This window comes from Cucurbita pepo, chromosome LG03 (assembly GCF_002806865.2).
Source record: "Cucurbita pepo subsp. pepo cultivar mu-cu-16 chromosome LG03, ASM280686v2, whole genome shotgun sequence".
NCBI classification, from domain to species: domain Eukaryota; kingdom Viridiplantae; phylum Streptophyta; class Magnoliopsida; order Cucurbitales; family Cucurbitaceae; genus Cucurbita; species Cucurbita pepo.
This window is the reverse complement of record NC_036640.1, coordinates 490,927-512,113: the sequence shown is the minus strand read 5'-3', so window position 1 is coordinate 512,113 and position 21,187 is coordinate 490,927. Positions and strand designations below refer to the sequence as shown.

Here is a 21,187-nt window from a genome sequence, read left to right as displayed (position 1 = left end):
AAAACATCAAACGAAAACATCAAACGATACAAAATAAGAGATTTGACATGCAAGTAGCATGTCGCTATGGACAGTAAGATTTGAACAACACACTCATATAGTACCCTCGTGGAAGGAAGAAGGAGGACGACATTAATTGTGAGAATCTTTATCTCTCCATATTTTAATATTATCTTTTCAATCTCTTAAAATATCCATTTCATTCTTCAATTCGCTGCAGATGAGTTCCCCGATTCAAAGATGGTCTCTCAACGGCTTCACCGCCCTCGTCACCGGCGGAACCCGAGGCATTGGGTCGCCCTCCAATCATTATCAATCCCACTTCTCATACCGTTCATCTGTTTATGTTCTTACTTGTTTTGTTTTATTTTGTTTTCAGATACGCCATAGTTGAAGAGCTTGCTTCACTTGGGGCTGCCGTACACACCTGTTCGCGTAACCAAACAGAGCTGGACCAAAGGGTTAAAGAATGGGAGCGAAAGGGGTTCGAAGTCAGTGGCTCTGTTTGTGATCTCTCTTCAAGATCTCAGCGAGAGCAGCTCATTACCACTGTCTCTTCCATCTTCAATGGAAAGCTCAACATTCTCGTAATTCTATCTCTCATTTATTTTCTTTACAAACCCAAAATGCTAAATTCTGAAAATGGGTGGTTGGTTTTAAGGTGAACAACGCAGGGACGGTAACACTGAAATCAGCAGCAGAGCACACAACCGAAGATTACAATAATATAATGAGCACCAATTTTGAGGCCCCTTATCATCTCTCCCAAATTTCGTATCCATTTTTGAAGGCGTCTGGTTATGGAAGTATTGTTTTTGTGTCGTCCGTTGCGGGAGTCGTCGCTTTACCAAAAGTATCAATCTATGCGGCATCCAAAGGTATGGGGTTAGATAAATCTGTGGGTAATGAATGATGGGAAGATTCAAGATTGTTCTTTGACGGTTTGTGGGTTTGTATTTCGATTGCAGGGGCGATTAACCAAATCACGAAGAACTTGGCGTGCGAATGGGCGAAGGATAATATTCGTGTCAACGCTGTGGCTCCGTGGGCCGTGAAGACTACAATTTCTAAGCCGGATGCGGCGGTTGTGGAGGAATATAGTCGGCTGCTGGAGCGGACGCCGGCGGGTCGAATTGGAGAGGCGAATGAGATATCTTCAGTGGTGGCGTTTCTGTGCCTTCCTGCGGCTTCTTACGTGACTGGGCAGGTCATTTGTGTGGATGGTGGGTACACAGCCGGTGGGGGCTAGACTTCAGTATGGGCTGTGCATTTGTGTGGTGTAATGTAGCAATGTTTTCAGTTTATGTGTATCATCGGAAGTGGTCAAAGCCAGAAAGCAAAACGTTAAACAGTAGGCACAGTGTCTCAGTCTGAAAGAAAATAAAATGTATGAATATCGGCCATGTGATGAGATAAGGTCCGCCTTTGAGCTTTCATTTTCTATTTTAAGTTTTGGACAAAAGATGAATTAATATCATATCCTCCTCGATGGTTGAATTAAAACCCAAAGCATGGTGAATGACTCACGTGGTCGCCTTAAGGCGGTGGGTCAGTAACTTAAAACTCCATATCTTACATCCAAACCCAACAACGCATCAGTCATTGCCAACAGCTGACACCAAAGATGCCCTCTCAAGGAGCCTCCTAAAACAAAGCATACCAATAGACTAAAAAACTTGAATTAGCAAAGAAAAAAAATGTCATAAAGGTGAAAAGCTAATATTTATAAGATTATAGTATATATACAGATTTCAGTTGCATGCAAATAAACGTATGCGTGCATGTTTCCAGTCTTTTGGGTTTGATCAAATTCTGCAGGTCGACTATACATTACAAGGAAAATGTTACTTAATGAACAACAAATGTTTCACTCTCCATCAACTTCACCATCATATCTACTTGACATGGAGGATGTGGCCTCAGATCCTGCATGAGATGGGATTTCTTTGGCGCTGGAGAAGATGCATCAGAGGCCAGAAAACATCCATTCTATGAAACCCCCTTGGAGCCTGTTAGAAAGTTCAACAAAAACGTTAACTTTACGTTCGCCAATTTGAATAGAACTATAAACTCCATACCTCCACAACGAAATGAGCCCAAGAGTTGTTTGAATGGCGTTCAACCACACCCTTCAATATTGTTAATTCCAAATTTCGGATTATTTGAGCGATCTCTAAGAACAGTTCCGTGTCATTGCATAGCATCTACAGGGTGTTGATATCGATAAATAGTATTAAAACACACGCTAGCAGCTTCTGAGAAAAAGACATTTAAAAGGAAATCAACAAAAACCTTTATAAGCATGTGTCCATGGTATTCTAGATCCTCTACAACTATGGGGCAAACTTGGAGCTCACTCCCAATATCAAACGCCCGGGTCCAACTTGTCCCATTTGATTGAAAGCTCTCATTCTCAAGATCAGTGCAATACTCAGAATCAAAACCCTATAAAAGCATTTCAAGGCATTCAAGTAGTATACTAAATTCTAAGGCTAAAAGACATTTATTCTTATATATACCTCTTCTTGCTGGGCAAGTTGCTTCAGTTTCTCGGCTTGATCAGTTACCCGTTGTAAGTATAGCATGTGCTTTATGGTTTTCTCTAAGAGACCGTCAATGCTGCACTGTTTGCCATTAGACAAAAAGGAAAACTTAGGGAAAAGAAGCAAACAAAACTCAAATTGACACACCGTGGCAGTTCCTTAAGAGTACACCTACCTTAGCACCATTTGGGACCATTTGCCTTAACTCTTTGATACGATCCTGGATCAATTGTCTATCCCTTGGCCTTTGTCTTGTCTTAGAAGTAACTTTGATCTCAGGGCTACAATTGAAACGTTTCATCCCTTTCCTATGTCGAGTGATGTCACGGTCATTTTCTTCCAGCTCGTTGATGACTGTAGAGTTTGATGTCGACAAACTAGTTAAAGTTTTCCTGCCTATTTCAGTCGCCGTGGATTCAGGAAAGATCCATAGGGCTGGATCATCCATTACCATTGCGCTTGATTCAGATTCACATGTTTTAGCAGAAAGACTCGAATTTCTTACGACCGGGGCAATTCTGCCATTGATTGTGTTATTCGAAAATGTATCGACTGAATTAGGAAATGCAGGCATCATAGCTTCCAGGAGAAGCTCAATATCACCTTCCTTGAAATCTCTACTGCTCAACACACTTGAGGTTGTATCGTTGATTGTGCTAGATAAATCATATGAGAAATCAGTAGTATGTTTCTGTGCAAAAAATGCTGGTCCAAATGCTTTCTGTAGTTCACAGTCATCAGGAAAGCTAAATAAACTATCTGCAGTGCCATATTCTTTCTTGGTCACAAGATTTTGTCCTGATTGCTGTTCAACTACATTGTCCACAGGATAAGAGTTAACAATTCGAGGTGTACTCTCAATTAATCCAGTCTCATCGTTTCTCAACCGACTGCAAGGTGGTAGCAGTGATTCCAGTGAAAATAAATCAGAAAACTCCAGTTCACCAGCTTTAATAGATTGATAAAGTGGAGCAAATGACGCTTCCATATTAATCCTTAGCATGTCACCTTCACCGTGAAGAGTTTCCAGCCGAATTCTTCTAGTTACAGTCAGTTCATCTTGAATGGTTACAGACGGATTAAGAGTTGGCACTGGTGGTTTAATATTCTCAATAGCCCCGTGATTTTGAGCTTCCATCATATAAGTGGTAAAGTTCGCTTGCTCATCCAAGCTCTCAAAGGGACTAGGCACAACTGACGCACAGAGAGGCCAAGCACCCTTGTGTGGAGCAATACTTGTAGCATTTCCATCAATGAAGTTAATAGCACTGAATCTGTCTTTAATAGAAGCAACCACCGATAGATTTTCGGTAACCTGAGATTCAATTAAGCAGGGAGGAATCAAATTGTTGTTTAAAGTATTGTACCCGAGGAGCCTTAAACAATCAATAGACTTGACATTTAAAAGAACGGAACTTTTGACACACACCGAAGTTCAGAAAAATACAAACCATTTGCAATGAGCCAAGCTGCAACACTCCAAAAGGGAGAACGGGCACCAATAGAATAGTCTGCAAATGAATACAGGATCTTTAAGTTGAAAGCAAAACACGTGTTTTATGTCAAATGCACCTAAGGGTAACAACATGAGGTGATATCAAAACTATACTACCTTGATACCAGATGCATATTGAATTAGCCATTCGGTAGGACCCTGAAGCAAAGACACGATAAATTATGTTAATGCCCCATTTTTGGAAAACTAAAATAGCTACGTTCTTATATGGAAACCAAAGTGAAATCCGCACACACCTCGTAAATAGAAGCAGAGGTTAAATCGCTGGTAAAAATATTTTCAAGGAAAACCCAACTATGATTTCCAGAATTTGCCACGCTTCCCACAGTCCTGATGTAAGGTTCGAATAAGATAAAAATTAGGCACGTAAACTAAGATATTTGAAAGAACAGTACATCTTAAGCACTGTTCACTCATTAAAATAATTCTAAGAAATATGAAGGTTACAAGGACTGATGGTAATGGATCCACAACTGCAAACTAAAGTCCATGGTAGCATGAGATGATAGCCATGGCAACAATGGAATCTGCATCAAGTCCTCAAAAACCTTCATTTTAAGATTCAGCAAGGAAAAATCCAAACATAGGCCAAAATTAGCTAGAAAAGTAAACATTTGCAAAGTTTCAGACATATCAACTTTCGTTGGAAAAGCCAAGCACACAAGATTCGAGCTGAAAGTGACAATAAATAGGAGTTTACCCCTCTCCCAAGGCATATTGACGGCAAAACATATCAGCCACTGCTGCATCAACTGAACAATTTCCAGAATCACCATAGTATGACGAAACATGTTCATCCCTGTCTTTAATCATTCCATAATCTGTTGCGCGTCCCATATGATTTTCCAATTCTGAATAATTGCAATACCCATCTTCCCAAGTCAATATCCTGATGATAATCAAAGTTCAAAAGTTAAACAGACTGACTATGGAATTAAGCCATAAACATATAGATATATCAAGAATCTTACGTTGAACTATGATACTTAATCTTCCAAAACACAGCATAAATCCATTGTGAATTGCTGCAAAGACTTCTCAAGAGCTGGTTGAGAGCCGAAGTCTCCATCCTTCGCTTGAGCGCTTACTCTTCCAGAGCACACAAATATGCAGAACAAATTCGAAACTAACGAAATATAGATTAACCAGAAGGAAAAAAAAACCTCCACTAGCTGCCGCTATATGAACTTCGACCCGCCTGTTTTATTCTTAAACCCGCTCTTCGTTTAATTGGTGGCCCAGTTGAAGCTAATAGCCATAATCCCATCGCTGAAGAAAACCCCCCGCTCCCCTCTATTCTTGGCACTATCAAATATTACCAACTCTAATACAGTTAAAATCTACAGGAAACAGACAAGGGCTCAGTTTCATTCACAATTTGGAATTCACTCTTCATCAGCAATGAGAAGGAAAATGAAGCAGATCCAACGGACAGAAGAATTCTCAACTTGTGGTGATCTGGGAGGATGAAAAAACAGATGATCAGATTATTCGCCAAAAGAATTGCGTAGTTTTCAGTAGAACACAACAATGGCCCTCAGAGTTTGTCATTATGACCGAGTTCAACACATACGCTTGAAATACAGAAGAATTCTCTACTTTTTATTAGCCTCCCGTTTTCTGGGAAACCAATCAACAGTTCAGAGAGAGAGAGAGAGAGAGTTACCGGTTTGATGAAAGTTTAGCTTCAGAATCAGACAATTCGAGAGTGTTCAAACTCGGTAGATTCCATGGCCTGTCTCTTTCTTTTTCTTTGTGCAGAGAAAAATAGCAAACAGTTCGTATGAGAAAATGGAGCGGCTGAGTGCTATATTGGCCTTTTCCATTTCACGCGCAATCACCTTTTTATATACACCAACCTCCACCACCGGTCACCAGTCACCAGTCGCCGCCTGGTCCACTCTCTATCCGGATTCTAAATCTCCTCTAAATTTTTACTTTTAGCAACTTCTCGAGTCCGGATAGATTTCTAATGCAATTTTTTTTTTTACCATCATGACCTTTACAACAGTAATTCTTATCCGATTGCTGCTATGTTAAAAGCTTCATTATTTTTCACTTTAATATTTCTATTAATTTCCAACTTTTTAAAAGTTATATCTTCTTTTTAGATTTTTTTCTTCATCTCTCATAACACTTTCAGTTTTAATTTTTTCAATTCACAAATTAATTTTATTTACTGAATTTTATAAACAAAATGAAATTGTTTCTAAAAATAAATTTGATAGATTAGAAGTCTACTTTTCATATTATTATTATGTTTTGGGGTCATATTTATATTTATTCAATTTTTGTGCTGCATCATTGCAAATAAATACAATCATCCAACAAACATAAAAGATAATATTTTTCAGTAAACTCACTTTTAAAAAAAAAAATTATTATTATAAAAAATAGTATCATATAGCTTTTCCTTGCCGCCTTCACCTAACTATCTTTACATCATTTCATTAATAAAATAATTTATATTTAATGTTTTAAATAGAAAATAAGTAGGTGCTCAGTGAAATTGGAATTTATAATAATTAAAATCAAATATTGATTGTGGCTTTAAAATTTTACCGTGTATTAATATTGTATTTTATTTTTTAAAGAAATAATATTACAAGACAGCATATATTATAATAAATACACGTGGCACCGACTTTTTGAAGAGTCATTTTAATTGAATATCTGAACAGAGAAAAGTCATAAATTAGAGATTGGAAATGGAATGATAGCGATGGGGTATTCTTGGATTCATTGAATTTTACAATCAAACTTGTTGTATGGATATATGATTTTCCAATTTAAGGAATATTCTAATCCAACGGTCCTAATCTAACACTACCATTATTGTGTTACAGTTGGACCCAATCCACCACTCCACTTTTTTTATTTTCTTTTAATAATTTATTCCTATGGGTTTATATAGTGCATTTTCTTATGGTATTTATGTAAAAACATTGGTTTCCTTGTTTTTTAATTAAAAAAAAATACTATTCTAAAGTATTAAAATTACGATAACATTTAAATGAGGCGATCAAGTTGACAAATTTAATTAAAAATTGATTAAAAAAATGACAATTTGAATGTCCTAAATTGCAATATTAGTTATTAATAAAATGCAATGACGGCAAACGAAGAAAGCAACTGTTTGAGATTTTGGAACCACAACTTAATCTGTCCTTCCATCAACCAATAGCATTATTTAAAAGAAATAATTATATAAAAAAAAACAATAATTATCGGAATCCTCTAGTGCGTGGACAAAATAGTAATTAATGCTCCAAATGTTTAATTAATTGCAAAACAGTTAATTATGAAATTTTATTTTTAAACTTTAACTCCTTTAAAACCAAAAAATAGTAATTAATGCTTGAATGGGTTACTGTCCTAGGGTTGGAGGAGAGGGTACCCCACAAAGAAAGGGACACCTCTGCTTTATGTAGCGTATGGTGGGAGACCCTGTGGAGTGAAATTTAAGGCACACACCAGGACATGATTTAATAGTGAAAGGCAAGTACACCTATACCCTTCTGGTCAGCATTTTGGGCACTTTCCTAAATGAACAAAAATTCTCCCTTGGTTAAGATAAGGTTGTTGACTTAATGTACCACCACTTTCTCTTATTTTAAGCTAGATGACTTAATATTAAGGATAATGGATTTACATTTATTCTAACAACCCAGGTTCAAGATTTGAAATTTGAATTAAACATTTGAAGTTTGAAGATGAACCAATGTGGAAGCCCGTAGACATGTCTTTGTTCCTTATTAGATATATATTATATTTCTATTTATATAAAATCATCTAACCTATAAACTAACTTGTATCGTTCCAGCCACAAATGCTTTTAAATAAACTGATTTAGAAAGGTTACAAAAGAATGTCGCGAAATTATTGGTCCTATAAAAAGAAAATGTATTTAATAAAAGCATAACTTTTTTAATTAATTAATTTATTTAAGTGATAGGTCCCTTAAGCTTAAATTTACACTATTTTTTATTTGAGTATTGCTCATTTAGTTTTTATTAAAATATTTTGGTACTTAAAAAACATTTTTTTATTAGAATGTCTAAATTTTGTATTACCCACGATTTAAAGTAGTTAATAATAAAAATTTAAAAATATAGTGTGGCATTACGTGAATACCCTCTCTATATTGGGCCCATTCTTACGGGCCGAGAATACAATAAACTGGGCCGGATTTAACCCACACGCTTCTCTAGAAGCAACTAAAATCAACACATGACATATAAAGTAAGATTTGTATTATTGTAGAAACGGACTAAATTAGAGGAATTATTAATATGAATAATTATTTATTATTATTCCATCATTAAAATTGACCCTTCTCGGTCTCTTTGAAATAAACTGTGGCGCAGGCAAATGGTTTTCTCTTCACATGAGGCCGACAGCGACCTTCATCTACCTGCCCACGGCTTAGGACCACACAGCCTACTGGATCTATACATATTTTTAATTACCAATTCAACTTGATTTAGCTCTCTCAATTTTGTTCGCAACCGACAGAATTACACAAAATATAAATATTGAATAAAAATTTAAAAATAAATTTAGTTTTATTTAGAAATATATATAAAAAAAAAATAGAGATTTTGTAGAAATATAATTTGAAACACGAATTAGGTAATGGCACTCTTGTTAATCATGCTGAGCACCACCAATGAACAATAATTAAATAATTTGTTTGGCGGTGAGATGCTTCATTTATACACCATTAATCAAATCACAAACCTTTATTATAATATTATAATTATAATTTAGTACAACAAATCACAAATTTTATTTCCTTACTTCAAAGCCATCCATAGAAAAACAACCATAAACCCACAAACCACATTATTTGAAAAATAATTAAAAATAAAAATAATTTTTAAAATCTAATTGATTGGCACAAATTAATTTATTCACATTTCTCACAAATCCATTTAAGACTGATATATAATTAATTTGAAAATAAATAAATAACATAATTAGTTTGAAAAGTCAAATTGAAGATTAAGAGAAAGATTTGGTGGGAGTGGGATAATATGGGAGAGGATAAGGACTATAGTTTAAATAGAGCTTTCAATATTACTTTTACCTATGGGCTGGTTTTCCTTTGTCGTCCAAGTCTTACGTGGCTTAGCGTAAACACCTGGGCTCCATACGATTACGCCACCTCATCATCGTCTATCTCCTCTCCCATTTTAAACCAATCCCCTCTCCCATTTTCTCTTCAACTTTCGAAGTTGAAACTCCTCGCTTTCGTTTTTCTCTCCCACATGGAAGGTATAATTCCCTTTGTCTACAAAGCGATTGTTCAATACAAGAACGAAAAACAAGTACCGGCGATTCGATCATGGCTCTGCGACTCCCCGTCCACGTCCTACATCAGACTTCCCAGCGGTGATTCCGGCCGATTTCAAGACGGCTCATATTCCGCCGCCTCACCTTCTTCCACTACCACCCAGATTCTGATTTCCACCGGAGTTCAGTCGCCGCTCCGCCATCTGACGCCTCGTCGGGTTGCCGCCTGATTCAACCACCGGCGGTGAGTTTGATGAGGAGAAAAGGAAAAAAAAAAAAAAAAAGTGTTTAATTTGTAATATGTCGGTTATATTTTGTCTGGTCTAGAAAAACAAAAAGGATCTCAAGTGTTTGGAAAGCCGAAAGGCACCGGCGCTTGGATCTGAAAGTGATGGAGATGGGTATCTCCTTAAAGTTGTGAATATTGATTAATGTAATTGCTTTCTTTGCTGTGGATGCCTCTGTTTTACTTCTTTTCTTGTTTGATATTTTTGAATGGCCATTTGGAGTAGTTGGCTGTCAAATCCAAAGGAACCCATAAAAAAAGAAAGCAGAAAGAAAAAGTCTTGTAGTTTAATGAGACGGTGCTTAGGTTTACATATCAGTGGCCCCAGGTGATGACAGGAAAAGGCTGAATGCCGGCGAGGCTTTTAATATCCTCTGGTTTTCGTTCAATTATTTATCTCCATTTTTTTAAAAAAATAAGAATAAAAGAATTGGGCCGGATTATAGTGGACCAAGAGCCCATTGCGTGGTTATTTGGGCTGGCCCATCAACACGAGGAAGAAGGCAAAAAATAATATTAATATACGGAAGTAAAACCCTTCCGTTCTTCGTCTTCCAAAGGGCCAAAACCCTACTGTTTCTGCAAACAAATTCGTCTTCCTTGCGATACCAATTAGAAAAATGGCTTTGAATTCGATTCTACGTAGGGCTTCCACGTCGGTGTTGCCCCTCGCCCTACGCTCGGTTGCGACTCCTAGAAGCTTCCACCATGCTATCTCTGTGGCTATCACTACTGGGAACCGCAGTTTTAGGAAAGAGCTTAACACGGATTTTTTTCTCCCATTTTTTCGTTCTTATTCTGCCGCGCCTGCCAAAAACAACGCCGAAGTTACTCTGATTCGAGTTCTTGAGTCTGAGATTAAATGCGCCGAGGAAGATGATCAGAACAGCGTAACTTCTCTATCAGTTGCTTATCAACCCATGTGAATTGTCCGTTATTTTGTTTTTCCTTTCTGCGCGAGATGGAGATCTTTGTACTCATGTCTAAAATTTGCGATGCATTATCGAATTTCTCAATTTAGCAAGTTTTTTTCTTCCTTGAGCTGATTTCTGAAGTTGATCAAGTTCATTTAGTCTTTTAAGTTTTTGAATTCTCTTGCAAAAAGCATTAAGTTCATGTTCTTATGAACTTGCGATCTTTCGTAATGCCTACTTCGGTCCATCCCATGAGAACCTTGTGTAATTCACGGTGGGTGCTTTAAATGTTACTTCTGCACAATTCCTAGTTCCTCTCTAAGACACTTTGTGCTTTCTGGACGTGTACAAGTACAATTTGTACTTACGAACTCGTAAACCGTTGTATTTTGCTCTTCCTGTATATTTGAGTGAATTTATTGGTAAGCAATATCCATCATGCTTGTGGCTTTTACTTTAGTGTTATTCCATTTTTCTGTTTAAAAAGAACTTTGCTTGAAACTGAAATTTTCTTTGGTTTACGGCCTTCTGTAGCAATTTGCCTGTCATTGCTCGTTATAAGTTTTCATTATCGAAAATGGTCCTGGACAATGTGCTTGTTCCCCTATGGATCCAAGTTCAACCACCCTAGATTCGGAGCCATCCTTGTCCTATATGATTGGTGATTTTGTGTTCGTTTAAGACCTAAGAAATATTTCTCCTTAATGCGTTATGGTGACCCTTGGGCTGCCTACTTGGTGTCTAAAACAATTTACAGGCTCGGTTCTCTTTGAATATTATCATTGGAAGTTTGTAACGATGGATGCTCTTGTATTGCAGGTAGACGAAATTCCAGAAGAGTTTCCTTTTGAAATCCAAGACAATCCTGGAGAAAGAACCATATCACTCTATAGAAAGTATAAGGATGAAACTATCAAAGTTGAAGTTGATATTCCTAATGTTTCAGCTGAAGATGAAGAAGAGGATAACGCTGGTGAAAACGATGAGCAGACTCGCGAAGAATCCAGCATTCCCCTGGTCGTGAGTATTTCCAAGGATAGTGGAGAGTGTCTTGAATTTGGCGTTACTGCCTTCCCCGATGAAATATCTATAGACCATTTGTCAATCAAGAAACCAGATGGTTCTGAAGATCAGCTTGCATATGAAGGACCCGAGTTCCAGTTAGTCTACTTGGCCTTTGATCCTTGTTCTTTTTACTCTCTTGAGAAAATTTGTTCGCTAAATAAAAATTTCCTCCTTACTCCTTTGCAGTGATTTGGACGAGAACTTGCAGAAAGCTTTCCACAAATATCTTGAGGTTCGTGGGATTAAACCCAGCACGACAAATTTCTTGCACGAGTACATGATCAACAAAGACAGCCGAGAGTACTTGATGTGGCTGAAGAACTTGAAATTTTTTATCGAGAAATAAATAACCAGCACTGATTTTTTTCTAGAGAAGGGTTATGACTTTTATTACAGCATTATTTAGGGTTTGAATTATGATGTTACGTAGGGAGGGTTTGCCTACTATCCTGCGAACAATATAAATAGTAAATCATCATTTTAATTTAAAAGGATTGGGAGGAAACTCCTGTGTTATTCCGAAAGATTTTTTCGTATATTTTGCACCCTTCGAAGTGCTAACAGGTATTGTGTGATGTAGGTTTGAACGTTTTAGCCTTTTGATCGATAATTAGATGAGTATCGGCGAGAACGGAACTTATTTGGAGAGTAATGGAGGTAAGGCAAGAAATAATCCATTTTTCTTTTTTGAATTATTTTGTCATGTTTATGATTACAAAAGTAAAGCAAAAGAGTTTGCGACTGACTCTAAGTTGAAATCTTAGCTCAATCTCTAGATTGCAATAAAACTTAAGGAAGGGAAATGACTGACAAAAATAAATGTGAGATGATAACATGGGCTGGTATAAGAAATGAATCTTCAAGAGCATTGTGGCGACTCCCATCAATTTTTCTGGGTGAGATCTTTGTGGATGTAGGTCACTCCTTTGTCGCCGTTCACTACTTGCCCATTTCCCCTTAAAATCCTGCATTTACACAAACACACAACATCATCACCAAAATGGACTTTAAACTTGTCAAACCATCCCTGTTTTCAAACATTATTTGCAGAAATCATCTTACCATCTTGTTGTCAACAGTCCTTCAACTCCTACTGGGCCTCGCGCATGAATCCTACTGGTACTTACTCCCACCTGTTCCGCCGTTATACCCAGAAATCAGAAACAAGTAAGGATTTCATCTTGGTTTTTCGGCCATGAATGTTTGGGAATGGCTTACCTCTGCACCAAGTCCAAACCGAGCTCCATCGCAGAATCGTGTACTGGCATTGTGGAATACAGCAGCACTGTTGCAGAGAACAGGAAACACGAGTCAACCCTTGAAACTCTAACCTCCTCTCGAACAAGTTAAGAGCACTAAAAAGGTAGATGCAACCATACCTATCGACTTGATTCAAGAAAATTTCAGCAACTTCCTGGTCTTTGGTGATGATACAGTCTGTATGCGAGCTGCCATGATATGATCAAGGGGTTAGTTTCAGTTCACTATTTCCTTGAGGCAAGAAACAGAGCTAACATGTGGGAGATTCTGTCACCTTCCATGTTGATGTATGTGGTCAATGGCAGCAAAGACATCATCCACAATCTCAACAGTGCAGGTCAGTGAATTGTACTCGTGGTGGAATGAGCTTGCCTCGCTGATTCTAAGTAATTGACTAGCTCGTTGTCCCCCATATAGAGTCACACCTGCATTAGAAACCAATTAGACTTGAGCAACAGAAGGTTCATGGCCAGACATCGAGCAATCGATACGAGATATGTTAAAGAGGAAGTGGTTCATCTATACCTTCCTTCCGCAGTTCGGCAACGAGTTCCATAAGTCCTCCATTACTTGCCAAGTCCTTATGTACTAGAAGTGTTTCCTGAAAAAACACAAGGAATGCACATTATATAGTCAAGAAGATGAAACATATTGCAGACCGTAGATAGCCCTTTGAAACAAACAAACCATTGCGTTGCAGGCTGCTGGATAATCTACTTTCGAATCGGACACTATCCGCTTTGCCATCTCTATATCAGCCGATTTGTCGACATAAACATGACAGATACCATCTGTGCAGGGGAAAAAAAAGAGAAATCTTCAGTAGTAGATCTGGTTTGCAGAGTATATATAGCATATCACGGCGCTTGATGTCTCACCAGAATGGCCAAGAACAGGAATCTTTGTGGATTCTTTAATCTGAGACACAAGCTTGTTACTTCCTCTTGGAATCACAAGGTCTATCACATCATCAAGCTGAGCCATCAAGTTGTTATAAGAACATTTCTTTCAGTGCTAATAAGCAACATTCAAGTATAAACTTCTTTCCCTCCTAACCTTGAGCAGATCAGGGATCTCTTCTCTTGATGTTACAAGTCCAATAAGTTTTCCACCTACGGTGTCGGGGATGGCCGACGTGATGACCTAACCAAAGTCGAATACGTTAACGGGAAGGTACATTGAAATAAGCCAATAATGAAGCTAGAATAACCAGGTGAAAATGAACCTTATGCAGAGCTGCATTTGATTGTCTGGCTTCTTTGCCTCCTTTAAGAAGCAGACCATTTCCGCTTCGTATTGCCAATGCAGCTATCTGTAAGGCAATGAGCTTCAATATAGTGTACTCACAACAAGCAGAACGATTGAACTGAATCATCGAGAGCATTAGACCTGAACTAGAGCATCGGGCCGAGACTCAAACACAACGAGGAGGACACCCAAGGAGCATGTGGTGTTCTCTAAAATAAGATCACTCGCAATCTGAATGGAATGACAGAGATATCACTAGGCATAGTAGAGGAGCATCATGAACTCAAATATAACAGTAAACATAGAAAAAGAAACAAGTTCTAAGTAGTATTGCTACTTCTTTTCTTTTCAAAATGCGACCAATTGGTTCTTCCATGTCAGCAATTTTTCGAATGGAGTTTGCAAGAAGCTCAATCTGTAAAAAAAAAAAAAAAAAAAAAAAAAAAAAAAAAAAAAAAAAAAAAAAAAAAAAAAAAAAAAAANAAAGATATTGAAGCCATGGATGAAAAATCAGTACTCTTCCAGGCTTTAGAGCCAAACGAGATATCAGAGACTTCTCATATCCAGCCTCCTCTGCAGCTTTAATATCAGCATTGTTCTCAGCCATAATCATATCTTCATTATCTTGAAGGGCATTAGCTACATCCAGCAATATCTTTCTCCTATCCTCAGACTTGAGAGCCTGGAAAGAAAAAAAAAACAAAACTTAGTCCAAACTCATATAATTCAGAAGTTATATCAAGGAAGTTTGTTCCCCTGACCTGAAGCCGTCTCGAACTTTCCCGTGCCTCGACCGCCATCTCTCTTGCAGAAACTTCTTTAACCAGAGTCCACAAATGGGCATCTTTGTGGAAGAGAGTTCCTTTCATCTCACCTTGGAGTACTTTGATTATGTTATCAGTGGCAAAACCACTGCACCAGAAATCAGATCAGAATTAGACTGATATATCACAGCTCAATTGAGAAGATGGGGTTGAGTTATGTATACCTGGTAATGACAACAGGAATGCCAGCACAAGAAGCACAAACAGCAGCATTAACTTTAGCAGTCATACCTCCTCTGCCGACTCTGGATTTGTCACCAAATGTTATTTCCCCTAAATGTTTCTCTTTAACAAAAGTCTGGATTAGCTTTGAGGTTGGGTCAATTGGAGGGCCACTGTAGAGCCCTTCAACATCACTCAGTAACACCAGAAGATCAGCTTTGAGTTCTAAAGCTAATAGACCTGCCAAACTGTCATTATCCCAGAAGATACCAGAAGAATCCTCATATGGAGTTTTCCTAGTACTAACTGCATCATTTTCATTAAAAATGGGAATCACTCTAAGATCTAACAACGAATTAACTGTTTCAGAAAGCTGTTGTCTGAACCCAGTATCACAAAAAACTGAATCTGTCACTAGAAGTTGGGAAGAGGTCACATCAAGCTGCAAATTTGCATAAGAACACATTATCAACAACAATTGAACAGAGGAAGCATTTGTGTCTGACGTTGATATAAAGAGCTTTTAGATGATCATGCAATTCTATTATTACCTGGCTAAACATGGTATCATAAAGAGCCATGAGGCTACTCTGCCCAACAGCTGCGCATGCCTTTCCATCAAATTCACCTTGTGGATTCTGAAGATCTGCAAAGCTGGAGAAACAAAAATATACCTTCTCAGGAGAAGCAACATTGATCCATCCTCGCCTCACAAGATTCAAATATGAGATCCCAGGTCAAACGTCAATTGGAGGGGAACGAAAAACATTACTTATAAAGGTGTGGAACCTCTCTCAAAAAGACTTCCGCTGAGATGACTCACCGGTTCACCCCATTTCCCAATGGGGTGAATTGTGAGAGGAAGATTTTATATTTTTATTTTCTAAATTATTCCTTAGAGATCGGATCAAAAAGGGAAACACTTGGCATTGGTCCACGTGGGAAGGATGGTGGTACAGAAACAAAGCAACAGAGAAAAGGAAGAAATTAAAGGAAAAGGGGAATTTAGAAGAGAACCTGCTGTTAGCCAATTTTCTGTATCTGAGCCTTTGGCGACCAAGACCGACAGCCCCTGATGTGACCAAAATAACCTCGTACCCTCGAGAGTTCAACTCCTTCAACTGTTCCGCCATGAATTTGTTCTTAATCTCAAAAACACAAAAGCAATGGATCTAAAATATTCCCAATTAAACCAAATATAATCTCACCTGCTCACACAGAGCCCCAAGCCTTCCCAATGCCAGTCGCCCATCTCCACGGGTAACCACAGCAGTCCCAACCTTGAGTCATTATCACAAACAAAACAAAACCTTTTCAGTAACAACATTGTTCATTGATTTCATTTGGGCAGTAAAATCGAGAACCCACATTTCTGGGAATGTGGAGACGAATTAGAAAAGAAAAACAGAGTAGGATTTATGATGGGTACCTTAACCACCAGACGCTTAATATTTCTTATGAAAGTTCTGGTAGGATCAGTTGAATCCATCGGTAACGTATATATGGTTAAGAAGAATAAAAGAAGGAGAGGAAACCGGGTCGACTCGGGACATACGAGGCGACCCAGACGAAGCAGAAAATTGTAGGAACAATAAAAAAAAACTCCAAAAAACTCCAATGAAGCAGATGTATTTGAAGTGGTAAATGTATTTATAAAAGGCGCAGAGAAAAAGTGGGGGAAACTTGATTTCAAGTATACTTTCTGGAGAAATTCAAGGCACCAAAAATGCAACTACTTCAAAAATATGAATGGATTCAGTTGTTTCGATTTATGTCCATACATACGTAAAACAATATTTATATGTTTTCACTTTTTTTTTTTTTTTTTTTTTTTTTTTTTTTTNTTTTTTTTTAATTTAAAAAACACAAAGTAATAAAAGAATGATAGAAATGTAAAAATGAAGAAAGGGGGATAGAAACCTTGAGGACGAGGCGCCTCACATTCTTGGTAAAAACTCGAGAAGGATCCATGGGGAGCGCGTTGGTATGGTAACTCAGTGAGTGTTTATGCGGAGAAGATGGAGAGGACACACAGTGTATTTAAAGCTTTGTCCAGATCGGGGAATACAAAAACAAGAAAGTGAGCCAGAAAAATATGACGTTGGAGAACACGACGAGGGCCTTCAAGCCTGCGTTTCAACCTCAAAATTTTAAGAAAAAAATAATTAATAAATGTTAAAATCACCATTTTATGAATATATTTATATGGTAATTTCCACTATTTGAGTTTTGAGTTAAAGAATAATTATATATATTTTTACTATGACATGATATACTTTGTTAGTTTAACATTAACTTCTGACTCACTTGTGAGTACATTGCATTCCAACAATTGTGCGACACTTGTTCTAACTCAACAAAACAAGAAAAAGTCGGATTTTGTAGATAACCTTAACATATGATCGACTTTGAGTCATTCGAGTCACGTTTGAAAGAAATTGTAAATTTCTACTTTGACCAATTACTATTGTTTTCATGGTTTTAAAATACATTTGTTAAGGAGAGGTTTCCACACATTTATAAAGGAATGTTTCGTTCCCTTCTTCAACCGATGTGAGATTTCACAATCCAACCCCTTAGACCCATCCTCGCTAGCACACCAAGTATCTGACTATGATGTTGTATTCTTTATACTTTCTCTTGAAGGGTTTTCCCTCAAGATTTTAAAACATGTCTACCAGAGAGTTTTTCACACTATTGTAAAGAATGTTTCATTCCCTTCTCCAACCCACGTATAATCTTACACAACGACTTTGCAGTGTCGTAATTTTGACACGACAAGCCTTAAGGAAGAACTCAAGTCCCATTCACTTGTGTAGGCGACTTTGTGGCTTCGTTGAACTTTGTGCGAGGTTTGACTTCATCAACCGAACATCATTTGGGTAGAAATCAAGCTTGTTCGACCACACAAGTCGCCTACACGTGCATGTTCAATTGTCTGGGACCTCACAATTTAGTCTTACTTATATATATAATTGCATGGCTATGCATACTAATATCAAATAATTAACAAAAACATAGCTATAATTGTAAAAAAGTTGGAGGTTTTTGTGGAAGTAAATGAATAAATACAATGAGAAAATAAAAAAGAAAAAGAAAAAGCATAATTTAATTTTTTTTTTTTTTCCTTTTAATGATTTCAATTTCTGTTCGCACAATCTTAATTAAGGAATGTAAATAAAATACTGGTGGAACCCACTCATTACTATGGATGGGTTTACCATACTCTGCAGCGGTAATCAACGGTAGGTCCACCAGTTTTTTTTTACCACTCCAAAACTTTTAACCTCATGGGACCCACATATTATTATTATTATTAGTATTTGTCTATTTTAACCATTTCACCCCTATTACCTTTCCGTGAAAAAAAACAATTACCAGATTGGATATTCGATTTCACATCCGTTTTTGCAGAAAAAAAATGAAGATTAATAAAAATAAAAAAAAAAAATATATATATATATATATATATATATATAATATATTTGTAAATTATACTTTATTTCAAAAATATTTTTAAATTTTTAATACTCTTCACTTTTCTTTAAAAAAATTATTTGTATTATGTTTTAAAAAATATTTAAGAAATTTTGTAAGTAGCCTTACACTTTTTATGTTTATAAATAAAAGTTTTAAGAAATAATTTTTATCGTTAATATGTGAACGAAAAATTCATAAATTATTTCCAAAATTTTAAATATTATTTATTATTATTATTATTATTATTTTGAAAGCTAACAAATAGTTTTGAAATTTGGTTTTAAAATTAGCATGTGGTTGGGGTCAGTGTTTCCTCTGGCTGTTGGTGTTTAAATTTGGATCTGTCCCCACATGTTTCACAAAATACAAATATTTTGTTTCCATTTTACATGAAAATAAAAACTATATATTATAATTCTCAATCACCAATTGGACTTCCATACCAAACATCTTTTCTCTTCCTTACACCTAAAATAATTTTGAAGACGTGTATCATATTTGCCCATCTACTCTACATTTTCATTACAATAATATCATTTCAGCACTCACATTATTTTTCTTTATATATATATTTATTTATTTTTCTAATCTTTTAAATTATATTAATATATATTTAATCATTTAAATTTATTGGGCTTTATAGCCCAGCATATTGAGATTCGCAAAATGCATTAAAGCCCAATGTTGGCCCAATTCGTTTAAATTAACAAAATGTATTCAAGCCCAATTATGGCCCAAAAGCCCAATGTTGGCCCATTTCGTTTAAATTAACAAAATGTATTCAAGCCCAATTATGGCCCAAAAGCCCAATTGTGGCCCAATTCGTTTAAATTAACAAAATAGTATTCAAGCCCAATTATGGCCCAAAAAGAAACTAAGCCTATTTCATAACGTTATTTGTTTTTGTTTTTTTCTTTCCTCAAATTGTGCTTATTTCCTATTTGTTATATACAAAGGCCAATGCATGATGAGAATAAAAAGAAGGCTGCGAGGATCTCAATAAACGATACCAGCGGCACAATCTCAACCACCGCCGCAGCCGCCACCACCACACCCGCCGGCGCCGCCGCATTCTCCACCACCACAGCTTCCACCATGTTCCCCAGCATCGACCACCGCAGCTGCAGCAACCGCAAAACCAAACGTGGACGCCAAAACGACACCGCCATCATGATCAGTCAAAACAGTCAAATTACCATTTCCGGTAGTGGAACCACCAGCTGCAGTTCCTCCGGTGTATCCCCGCGGAGGTCTGAATTTCCGGGCACCTTTGTCGCCATGCGCTTGATTGCTCTTCTTCTTCTCCTTTGGGCCTCGGAAACAAATACAACTCATAGCTGCGACTCAAAATTTGAACCCCAAAAGGACCGTTAAGGGTTGCAGATTGAGGAAGGAGAGGCGTCGTTTATATACATATAGGTGGAATATTAATTAGTTAGGTAGGTGTTGAAGTTTGAACTTGTTTTGGCAGTGTGCCCACCATTCACATTCATTCAACAGTGGTTCAGATTGGACAATTTATTATAATTAATGGATACTTTTGACGCTGAATTTTAACTTTTTGTTTGTTGACCCTTCGATTTCAATCAACGAATGTGACCTCTGACCTGGGCGTCAAGGCAGATTTGATTTACTCAAGGATTTGGATCATTAAGCCTTCAGTTTTGGGATTAGATAAGATAAACAAAAATTAATGGGATTGATTCCATTCTTAATGAACTTTCAACCGAGGAATTTAATGATTATTTCTATAAAAAAAAAAAAAAAAAAGTTTTGTTTATGATTTGATGAGAGAAAAAAAGCTCATATCAATGGAGATGGTATTCCTCACTTATAAACCCACGATCTTCCACTAAATTAACCAACGTGAGACTCACTCTCAATAATCCTCAACACATTCGACACTAAAAACTAACAAATAATGCGTGTGAATGGATAAGAGTTCTTCAGTCTTTTATTTATTTATGAGATCTGAATATACGTTGTTGGAGCAAGTATAAAACTATCTATCTATCTATACTAGCTGAGATATTTGGATGGTGTTGAAGATTATTGAGAGAGAAGTCTTAGCTAATTAATATCTATTGACATGATGCTTCCACAACACTTTATTTTCAAAGTAGACAATATCATACCATTGTAGAGGATCGTTATTCTTAACATGGTATCATAGCTATGCCCTTAACTTAAATATGTTAATAGAATTCTCCAGTTTGGAATAAACGGTGTACTTTGTTTGAAGGCTCCTCGAGCCTAGCGTGGATTAAAGAGAGTTGGCATGAGCCTTTTGAAAAAAAATTAAAACAGCTAACTAAGGAAAGTTGGTTGACAAAAATTAAAATAAGTAATTAAAAGGATAAAAGTTAGTTTATGCTGAGGGTTTATAGTAGAAGGATCCATTGGCAATTGGGCGGGTGGAAGTGATTGGTGCCAAATCAATCTCTCCAAGAAAGAAAATAATTCAAAGCGGCTGCGCGGCTCCGAGAGCCACTCTTATGGCCCCCAAAAGGTGTCAGCAGCAATTCCTTTTTTGAAACAACCTAAGACAGAGGCAAACAATTCCCCCCACATTGACTGGATTACAAAAGTATTTT

At 36.9% G+C, this 21,187-nt stretch overlaps 5 protein-coding genes across 7 annotated transcripts; 2 read left to right on the top strand and 3 right to left on the bottom strand.

The window, feature by feature from the left end:
- The first annotated feature begins 114 nt into the window (after positions 1-114).
- LOC111790757 (tropinone reductase homolog) lies at positions 115-1,449 on the top strand. Its single transcript, XM_023671791.1, has 5 exons — positions 115-138; positions 221-294; positions 380-587; positions 662-878; positions 969-1,449. The coding sequence occupies exons 2-5, from the start codon at positions 221-223 to the stop codon at positions 1,247-1,249; spliced, it is 780 nt and encodes a 259-aa protein (XP_023527559.1). The 5' UTR covers positions 115-138; the 3' UTR covers positions 1,250-1,449.
- A 249-nt stretch (positions 1,450-1,698) lies between these two features.
- LOC111790756 (transcription factor EMB1444-like) lies at positions 1,699-5,867 on the bottom strand. 2 transcript variants are annotated; one of them, XM_023671789.1, is made up of 11 exons: positions 5,726-5,867; positions 5,031-5,517; positions 4,760-4,948; positions 4,296-4,389; positions 4,156-4,197; positions 3,995-4,054; positions 2,719-3,858; positions 2,520-2,624; positions 2,293-2,445; positions 2,079-2,204; positions 1,699-2,009 (listed from the first exon to the last, which is right to left on the bottom strand). In XM_023671789.1, exons 2-11 carry the CDS (start codon positions 5,126-5,128, stop codon positions 1,920-1,922), a joined length of 2,097 nt encoding a protein of 698 aa, XP_023527557.1. In that variant the 5' UTR covers positions 5,129-5,517; positions 5,726-5,867; the 3' UTR covers positions 1,699-1,919. The 2 variants fall into 2 exon arrangements, with proteins under 2 accessions (XP_023527557.1, XP_023527558.1); XM_023671790.1 differs by lacking the exons at positions 5,031-5,517; positions 5,726-5,867 and adding an exon at positions 4,507-4,586 and having other exon boundaries at positions 4,760-4,866.
- A 3,234-nt stretch (positions 5,868-9,101) lies between these two features.
- Positions 9,102-12,139, top strand: LOC111791884 (uncharacterized protein At2g39795, mitochondrial). Its single transcript, XM_023673386.1, has 3 exons — positions 9,102-10,530; positions 11,374-11,714; positions 11,806-12,139. The coding sequence occupies exons 1-3, from the start codon at positions 10,261-10,263 to the stop codon at positions 11,963-11,965; spliced, it is 771 nt and encodes a 256-aa protein (XP_023529154.1). The 5' UTR covers positions 9,102-10,260; the 3' UTR covers positions 11,966-12,139.
- Positions 12,140-12,277: 138 nt separating this feature from the next.
- On the bottom strand, positions 12,278-17,259 carry LOC111791841 (delta-1-pyrroline-5-carboxylate synthase-like). 2 transcript variants are annotated; one of them, XM_023673338.1, is made up of 19 exons: positions 17,034-17,259; positions 16,322-16,393; positions 16,131-16,234; positions 15,665-15,767; positions 15,116-15,555; positions 14,889-15,039; positions 14,645-14,809; positions 14,465-14,542; positions 14,269-14,358; positions 14,105-14,191; positions 13,936-14,022; positions 13,758-13,854; positions 13,567-13,670; positions 13,405-13,480; positions 13,154-13,304; positions 12,999-13,067; positions 12,838-12,904; positions 12,682-12,752; positions 12,278-12,584 (listed from the first exon to the last, which is right to left on the bottom strand). In XM_023673338.1, the coding sequence occupies exons 1-19, from the start codon at positions 17,082-17,084 to the stop codon at positions 12,503-12,505; spliced, it is 2,145 nt and encodes a 714-aa protein (XP_023529106.1). In that variant the 5' UTR covers positions 17,085-17,259; the 3' UTR covers positions 12,278-12,502. The 2 variants fall into 2 exon arrangements, with proteins under 2 accessions (XP_023529106.1, XP_023529105.1); XM_023673337.1 differs by lacking the exon at positions 17,034-17,259 and adding an exon at positions 16,543-16,884.
- A 2,357-nt stretch (positions 17,260-19,616) lies between these two features.
- On the bottom strand, positions 19,617-19,928 carry LOC111791578 (loricrin-like). The gene has a single exon (XM_023672969.1). The coding sequence runs from the start codon at positions 19,926-19,928 to the stop codon at positions 19,617-19,619; it is 312 nt and encodes a 103-aa protein (XP_023528737.1).
- Positions 19,929-21,187: the final 1,259 nt, after the last annotated feature.

Coding starts and splice junctions, on each gene's coding strand:
- LOC111790757 (XM_023671791.1), top strand. CDS start 221: ATGAGTTCCCCGATTCAAAGATGGTCTCTCAACGGCTTCACCGCCCTC. Junction 295..379: donor GGCGGAACCCGAGGCATTGG/GTCGCCCTCCAA, acceptor TTTTGTTTTCAG/ATACGCCATAGTTGAAGAGC. Junction 588..661: donor ATGGAAAGCTCAACATTCTC/GTAATTCTATCT, acceptor GTTGGTTTTAAG/GTGAACAACGCAGGGACGGT.
- LOC111790756 (XM_023671789.1), bottom strand. CDS start 5,128: ATGGAGACTTCGGCTCTCAACCAGCTCTTGAGAAGTCTTTGCAGCAAT. Junction 4,390..4,759: donor CAATATGCCTTGGGAGAGGG/GTAAACTCCTAT, acceptor ACCTTACATCAG/GACTGTGGGAAGCGTGGCAA. Junction 4,055..4,155: donor AATATGCATCTGGTATCAAG/GTAGTATAGTTT, acceptor ATTCATTTGCAG/ACTATTCTATTGGTGCCCGT.
- LOC111791884 (XM_023673386.1), top strand. CDS start 10,261: ATGGCTTTGAATTCGATTCTACGTAGGGCTTCCACGTCGGTGTTGCCC. Junction 10,531..11,373: donor AGGAAGATGATCAGAACAGC/GTAACTTCTCTA, acceptor CTTGTATTGCAG/GTAGACGAAATTCCAGAAGA. Junction 11,715..11,805: donor TATGAAGGACCCGAGTTCCA/GTTAGTCTACTT, acceptor ACTCCTTTGCAG/TGATTTGGACGAGAACTTGC.
- LOC111791841 (XM_023673337.1), bottom strand. CDS start 16,602: ATGGATTCAACTGATCCTACCAGAACTTTCATAAGAAATATTAAGCGT. Junction 13,481..13,566: donor CAGCAGCCTGCAACGCAATG/GTTTGTTTGTTT, acceptor GTGTTTTTTCAG/GAAACACTTCTAGTACATAA. Junction 13,305..13,404: donor TGCCGAACTGCGGAAGGAAG/GTATAGATGAAC, acceptor TTTCTAATGCAG/GTGTGACTCTATATGGGGGA.
- LOC111791578 (XM_023672969.1), bottom strand. CDS start 19,928: ATGAGTTGTATTTGTTTCCGAGGCCCAAAGGAGAAGAAGAAGAGCAAT.